At 32.9% G+C, this 8597-nt stretch overlaps 1 protein-coding gene across 1 annotated transcript; it reads right to left on the bottom strand.

Annotated features, from left to right (window-relative positions):
* Nucleotides 1-1104: 1104 nt before the first annotated feature.
* Nucleotides 1105-8236, bottom strand: LOC105123156 (uncharacterized). Its single transcript, XM_011022668.1, has 3 exons — nt 6991-8236; nt 3246-4496; nt 1105-1541 (listed from the first exon to the last, which is right to left on the bottom strand). Exons 1-2 carry the CDS (start codon nt 8128-8130, stop codon nt 3264-3266), a joined length of 2373 nt encoding a protein of 790 aa, XP_011020970.1. The 5' UTR covers nt 8131-8236; the 3' UTR covers nt 1105-1541; nt 3246-3263.
* Nucleotides 8237-8597: the final 361 nt, after the last annotated feature.

Here is an 8597-nt window from a genome sequence, read left to right on the forward strand (position 1 = left end):
TATTATGAATATCTATATGTATAATAATAAACATTATATCTTATTACATATAGTTCATAATATATATAATTTAATTTTTGTACCACCTTTAAATTAAAATAAATAAAATATATAAATTATATTAAATTAATACAAAGAACTTAAATTTAAATGTGTATAGTGTATTTATATCTTTTTTTTATTCTAAAACACTAATTAAAAGTAATTTAAAATTAAATAAAGTGTTGGTCTGGTGGTTAAGGTATTGCTATTTTCTACAAGATGAGAATATAAATTTGATTTTCAGAATTGTTAAGATAACCACGAAACTTAAACGAGACTAATTTTATCTTTTTAAAAGGGTGTGAGGATATTCAAATTAGCGGAAAAAAAAATACAACCTAAAAAATAAGATAAGATGCTCATTTTTTTAAAAATAAAACGAGAAATATAAATTAGACTATAATAATAATAATAATAAAAACTTGCACTAAAGATGAAATTAATATCTGGATGACATTTTAACAATCAAATGAATGCTTTATATTTAGATTATAATTGTCGGATCTACTTAGGGTCTAATTTGATTTAAAACTTATATAATTGAATAATCATCTCAATTCGTTCTATCATTTTTATAATTAATTTAAAATTAACTAGTTAATAGATCAACTCATCAAGTTTTTCAGATTTGGTCAAGTCCAAGTAAAAAAATGGATAAACTAAGCTGTAGATTTGGAAATAATATCCACCAATTGCATAAACTAAACTGATTTAGAAGTGGCTTGAGCCATATTTATTCATGAAGGGGGAGATTAGGGTTGCCATGGGGTCAGTTTCTAGTGGTCTAATTGTAGATTTTTTTCATTTTTATCTGGATATGGAAATTTGTGTTTTATGTAAGGATGACTGCATAAATCCATCTCCTTTTTTTTTTTTTTTCTCAAAACGAGAACAATCACATCATTGATGCAATAGGTAAATAAGGAAATAATTAACTTCTTGAGTAAGGCTATTCATCCTTTGCAGTAAGTACTGTGATCTGAATATTATTTTTGGACTTGCTATACATCTTCAATAAAATTGAAATATTTACCTCTAATTATCGTCTTTAATGCTTGACACGGATGAAGTTTTTAATCAATTTGATTTAAAGAAACAAAAAGGTGTAATTCTTACAAATGAGTCTCCACTTTAACAATATCTGTACAAGGTGAAAACAAGCACAATACCACAACATAAAGGGCAGCCTCATGCAGTCTTCTAAGGTTAAGACTTGGGCACCATTAGTTTGTGGCCCCGCTCACATGTTTTATTTTGTTTTTTTGATGTTTTTGGATTACCTTAGAAGCACGATCAAGGGCCAGCTACGAGGAGTCTTGAAAGTTGATGGGCCAAATTTGAACTGCCCTTAATTTGAAGGATGGGAGGTCCGGTAAAGCGTACACTGGTGCTTGTCAAGCATTTCGCCCACCAGGAAAGGTTTTCAGGATGTTTTCGCTCTTAACTGTGGGATATCAGAGTTCGACCTCAAAACAGCTTCAGTTTTTTGGCTTCATCATCTGCAACCACACGCGAGCCAATCCTTTTTAATGATAAAACACTCTCAGGAGAATAATATGGTATTTGAATCAGGAAAAAGCATGAAATTAAAAATAACTCTATAAAGAAGTCAGAAATTAAATTGCAATTACTCATGACAACATGCTTGCTGCTCAGAAAGGGTTTAAAACACTGCTGACAACTTCGATTCCGGTCTTAAGCATCTTATACCACCCAAATGACTCAGCATAGAATGCTGCATCATTTGGCTCAGTTGCGAATAGCAAAATGGCTATAAATGCAACCGGAAAGAACTCTGAACTAGAAATGGACACATCCAAGTCACTACCAATCAAATCATTATGCACTGCGCACATGTAACTATAGAAAACAAAAGGTTGTCCTCCAACTTCATTATTAGCTCGATAGCGTAAATTTAGCTCCGTAGCAAACATTTAATGTTTTTCAACTGAAAGATAACACAGCCATTGAAATACTTGTTCCATTGTTTGTAAATAAGCATGCAATCTGTGTCAAGTCTGGAAAGTTTAAACAACTGTTGCATGTGTCCATTGAAGATTAGAAATGACATACACAAGTTACGGTTAAATAAACAGGTGCATCTAAACCATAGATACGAAGAAGTGGTCCCGTGGAGGCTATACTCTAACGTCAATGAAAAACCAAATTAGTGTCTTCCACCTTTTAGTTCTTATACATCTTTATCTTTTCCATCACGCAACTAAGTAAATCAAGGGTTTGTTATTTGATTATTATCCGCCAAATAATGGCAAAATAATCAACAAAAAACACCAGTAGAGGGTGCGAACCTGTATGCTTTGATTACAAGAAAACTTCACCATCCAAATTCCTAAATTCCAACCACGCTAATGATATACATTTGTTGAGATTATTAAGCTTCTCGACAACAAGCTTAATGAAAAAACTAGTGACCAAATGGCAATTTGCAATCTATGCATTCATTCATGCCTACAATCTAAAATATGCTTCTCCCAAGTCCTAACCAAACTCATTGTTTGAGTCCATTCATACCACCTTCCTGAATTTGTCAACACCGTAGCCGGTATTTTATATGCACGAGTGATAACACTAAGAAGACTTAAATCTTTCATATCTGACACCCTCTTCTATATTGAACTATAGCAAAATAGCCATTCAAACTCCTAAACTTATTTCCGGATCAGAGCTTGTAGGAATCGAAGCAACAAGGTCTAAAGAAGTTCAGGGTAGTTTTTGTTTTTTCCTTTTCCTTTTCCTTTTCTGTTCTATCATTGAACACCATAAATATGAACTTTAAACAACAATTATTTACACAAGCATCAGAACCCTTTTAGCATATGAGCAAGTGAGGGAACCAACCATCGAGCATGTTTTATATAGCTGATCTTATGTATAGTGCTCAAATTAAGATTCCCAAAGCAAAACTCTCTACCAAAAATGAGAATACTTGACCATTCGGTTTTATTCTGAAAAGCAATGGAAGAATTATACGATCACATAATTTTATCAGGACTTAGTTGTGTTTACTAAAGATTTCCCAGAAAATTCTAAGAATTACACGGTGAATGATCTTCAACATGAAATGCTGGTAAAAAGAAACGCCAATAGATTACATAAAGAAAGAATTTGTAAAATCACAAAAAAATGAACTCGCATTATTCAATCAATATATTGAGCGATATAAATCAAAACAAGTTGAGTACCTTCATTGCTATCCATTATCATCCTTTTCCTTTGTCAATTCCTCCATACATCTCCAGTAAACCAGGAACTTTATCCTCATACCTGGCAACACATTTCTCCATGAAATCCTTCTCGCTTAATTTTAGAAAAGTAGCAATGTTTGTGTCTCCCTTAATCAGCTTCTTTGACTTCAAAACCTCCAAAACATTGCACCTCGGAAGAATCCTATTGCCAAAAGAGTATTTAAGAAGCGCAGGATTGGTAACTATAGTTTGCCGTTCCAACTTCATCTTATTCAGAAAGAAATCCATCATGCTCCGGATTTTCTCCTCTGAACTTAACAATAGACAAGGGAATCGCTTAAAAGCCCATAAAACCTCCTCTTCGGTCCACCCAACACTCTTAAACATATCAATTTTCTTCCTCCAAGCAGATTCATTCATTCGTGCAATCACCGTAAGAGCATGTATATACATTGTCTTGTCCGGTTCGATGCCCAGTTGCTTAAGATAAGTGACAGCATAAACCATCCTATTATTGCTATGTTGTAAAGATCTTGGCTGCGACAATAGCAGTTTTGCAACCCTATCAGCGGTCACTCCCTCCTTTTTCAACAAGTCAAGGTTTGGTCGCACGGTAGCATTGAAACTAAAGGACATTAAAAAAGGCGCACGACTAAGAGCAGCTAAAATATTCTCATTGCTTTCAAGAAATCGTTTCAAAAGCTCAAAACATGGTTTGATATGAGCATGTAAGGAGGCTCTAAAAATTCTCGGATCCAATACAGCAAGCTGAGGCAGAAGCTGACCCACAAAGCCATTTTTTATGAAGAAGTCAAACTTAGGCTTGAGATTACCTTCTGTTCTGGAACGTAGGACAGCAGGCCACTTTTCGATCAATTTGGCAACGTGGGCATCCTGAAAATCGTAAGATTTCAAGAACTGGATGACGGATTGAGGCTTCTGAAGGTTATTTTCATCGATTTGGAACTTTTTGGAGACGGAAAGAGCAGATTGTAGAGGAAGCCCGCATGAGTTGACGAGGTATTGAACAGTAAAAGCAGATGAGGCATTGGGAGGCCGTGTAGTAGATGATGTTTTCAGGAAACGTTTTTGAATCAGAGAAAGCAGATTTCTCAATGGTATATTGCTATTAATATTTCTGTTCATTTTTAGTGGGAAGCAAAATGCTGAAAGATTGATGACAGGAAAACAAGAAGAAGAAGAAAAGGGGTTTTCGTTAGGGTTTCTCCCTTGGCAGCTGGCGGTCAGCTAAATTTGACTGGCCCAGGTGGGCTTGTTTGGTGGCCCTTTTTTTTCAGAGAGAAACTGGAGTGAGAGGGGGGGGCAGAGAGCCTTTAAATTAAACCCATTGAGTAGGGATTGCAATGGAGGTCGAAGGAGGCTCAGGCACCCTCAAGTTTTCGCATCTATAAAGATATTTTGGCTCGGTTTATAATTGAGGTGAAACCTTGTTCTTAATTTTTTTTAAATAATTTTATATTTTTCAGTATTTAATGATAATTGTGTGTGTAATTTTAATATATTTTTAAATAAAAAATATTTTAAAATGCAATATTCACCAGAATTCCAAACAGGTGCTTTAACTTTTATGCCAACTTTTATATGTATAGAGTTAAACTTGTTTCTATGTTCATGTTATGATATGAAAAACTTAATTTTTTAAGCATAAAAAAAATATATGGTTAATTTTTTTGACATTATCATTAAATCTCAAAATATACTTGTTTTGGATTTCTTTTTTTTAATAAGTTTTTTTATTGATGTATCTTTTATAATGTAATTTTTTTAATTAAAACCATTGATTTTGTTTTTAAAATTTTTGTTATGATTTTTAAAACAAGTTAACATAAAAATAGACATTTATATTAAAATATAACAAAATCATAAATGTAATATGTAATGAAATCATCTTCAAAATCTATTTAAACTTTTTTTATATAATTTAAACTCGATTTCAATATATTTTTAATAAATAATTTATTATTTATATTATTATTATTTTCATATGAAATACATAACAATTGCAAAAAATTATTAAAATTGAAATAAAAAATTATACTAGTATGTAAAAACTATGTTAAAAACAAAAAAGTAAATGAATCTAGTAAATTATTTAGAGTGTAAATAAAAAACAAAAAAATAAAAATAAAAATAAAAACTCAGCAACAACTAGGGCACACCTGACTCACCAGGAGCCAATCCTTTTTAATGATAAAACACTCCCAGGAGAATAATATGGTATTTGAATCAGGAAAAAGCATGAATTTAAAAATCACTGTATAAAGAAGTCAGAAATTAAATTGCAATTACTCGAGATTATATGCTTGCTGCTAAAATAGGATTTAAAACATTGCTGACAACTTCAATTCATTATGCACTGCGCACATGTAACAATAGAAAACAAAAGGTTGTCCTCCACCTTCATTATTAGATGAATAATGTAAATTTACCTCCGTAGCAAACATTGATCGTTTTTCAACTGAAATGTAACACGGCCATTGAAATACTTGTTCAATTGTTTCTAAACAAGAATGCAATCTGTGTCAAGTCTGGACGTTTAAACAACTGTTGCATGTGTCCATTGAAGTTTAGAAATGACAAACATATGTTACGGTTAAATAAACATGCGCATCTTCACCATAGATATGAAGAAGAGGTCATGTGGGAAGTTATACTCTACCGCCACTGAAAAACAAAATTTGTGTCTTCCCCCTTTTAGTTCTTATACATCTTTATCTTTTCCATCACGCAACTTGGTAAATCAAGGGTTTGTTATTTGATTATTATCTGCCAAATAATGGCAAAAGAACCAACAAAAAACACCAGTAGAGGTTATGCTTTGATTAGAAGAAAGCTTCACCATCCAAATTCCTATATCCCAACCATGCAAATGATATACGCTTGTTGAAATTACTAAGCTTCTCGATAACAAGCTTAATGAAAAAACTAGCACCAAACGGCAATTTGCAATCCATGCATTCATTCATGCTACAATCTAAAATATGCTTCTCCCAAGTTCTAACCAAACTCATTGTTCGAGTCCATTGATACCACCTTCCTGAGTATGTCAACACCATAGCCGGTATTTTATATGCAGGGGTGATAACACTAAGAGTACTAAAATCTTTCATATCTGACACCCTCTTCTATATTGAACCTTAGCAAAATAGCCATTCAAACTCCTAACCTTATTTCTGGGTCAGAGCTCATAGGGATTGAAGCTACAAGGTCTAAAGAAGTTTAGGGTAGTTTTTGTTTTTTTCCTTTTCCTATCGTGTTCTATCATTGAACAACATTATATGAAATTTAAAAAACAATTATGTACACAAGCATCAGAACCCTATTAGCTTATGAGCAAGTGAGGGAACCAACCAAAGAGCATGTTTTATATAGCTGCTCTTATGTTTTAGTGCTCAAATTAAGATTCCCAAAGCAAAAATCTCTAACAAAAATGAAAATAGTCGACCATTCAGTTTTACTCTGAAAATCAATGGAAGAATTATACGATCACATAATTTTATCAGGACAGTTGTGTTTACTAAAGATTTCCCAGAAAATTCTAAGAATTACACGGTAAATGATCTTCAACATGAACAAATGCTAGTAAAAAGGAACTCCAATGGATGACTTACAGAAAGAATATGTAAAATCACAAGAAAATGAATTCACAGTATCAAGTAATAGATTGAGAAATATAAATCAAAACAAGTTGACACAATACCTTCATAGCTATCCATTGTCATCTTTTTCCTTTGTCAATTCCTCCATACATCTCCAGTAAACCAGGAACTTTATCCTCATACTTGGTATCACATCTCTCCATGAAATCCTTCTCGCTTAATTTTAATAAAGTAGCAATGTTTGTGTCTTTTTTAATAAGCTTCTTTGACTTCAAAACCTCCAAAACATTGCGCCTCGGAAGAATCCTATTGCCAAAAGAGTATTTAAGAAGCGCAGGATTGGCAACTATAGTTTGCCGTTCCAACTTCATCTTATTCAGAAAGAAATCCATCATGCCCCGGATTTTCTCCTCTGAAGTTAATAATATATAAGGGAATCGCTTAAAAGCCCATAAAACCTCCTCTTCGGTCCACCCAACACTCTTAAACATATCAATTTTCTTCCTCCAAGCAGATTCACGCATTCGTGCAATCACTGTCAGAGCATGTAGATACATTGTCTTGTCTGGTTCGATGCCCAGTTGCTTAAGATAACTGACAGCGTAAACCATCCTATCATTACTATGTTGTAAGGATCTTGGCTGCAACAATAGCAGTTTTGCAACCCTATCAGCGGTCACTCCCTCCTTTTTCAACAGGTCAAGGTTTGGTCGCACGGTAGCATTGAAACTAAAGGACATTAAAAAAGGCGCACGACTAAGAGCAGCTAAAATATTCTCATTACTTTCAAGAAATCGTTTCAAAAGCTCAAAACATGGCTTGATAGAAGCATCTAAGGACGTTCTAAAAATTACCGGATCTAATACGGCAAGCTGAGGCAGAAGCTGACCCACAAAGCCATTTTTTATGAAGAAGTCAAACTTAGGCTTGAGATTATCTTCGGTTCTGGAACGGAGGACAGCGGGCCACTTTTCGATCAATTTGGTAATGTGGGAATCTTGAAAATCGTAAGATTTCAAGAATTGGATGACGGATTGAGGCTTCTGAAGGTTATTTTCATCGATTTGGAACTTTTTGGAGACGGAAAGAGCAGATTGTAGAGGAAGGCCGCATGAGTTAATGAGATATTGAACAGTAAAAGAAGAAGAAGATGATGAGGCATTGGGAGGTCGTGTAGTAGATGATGTTTTCACGAAACGCTTTTGAATCAAAGAAAGCAGCATCTTTCTGACGGGTAAATTGCCATTAATATTGGTGCCCATTTTTAGGGGGCAGCTAAATGCTGATAGATTTGATGACAGTAGAAGACGAAGGGTTTTCGTTAGGGTTTCTCCACTGGCTGGCTGGCAATGTACTAATGAGTGTTTGTAAGTCCGGTTGCCTGGAAATATTTAAAAACAAAATTAAAAAAATTATTTTCAGCATCATTATATTATAATAGTTTAAAAATATAAAAAAATAATTTTTAATAAATAAATAATAATTTTTTAAGAAATTTACTTGAGCAGCTATAATTTCAAAAAAAAAATACAAAGAAGAGATTGTGATAATAATTATTTATTTTAAGATGTATATTTTTAAAATATATTAAAATAATATTTTTTTAATTTTTAATATTAACACATAAAATATTAAAAAATTAAATAAAAAATATATGGCTTAAATAATAGATATTAAAGGGATAATTGCCTATATCTCTTAAAAAAATCCAAAAAATTGATTAAAATAT

The sequence above is a fragment of the Populus euphratica genome, unplaced genomic scaffold, assembly GCF_000495115.2.
Source record: "Populus euphratica unplaced genomic scaffold, PopEup_1.0 scaffold8.1, whole genome shotgun sequence".
In the NCBI taxonomy this organism is placed as follows: Eukaryota; Viridiplantae; Streptophyta; class Magnoliopsida; order Malpighiales; family Salicaceae; genus Populus; species Populus euphratica.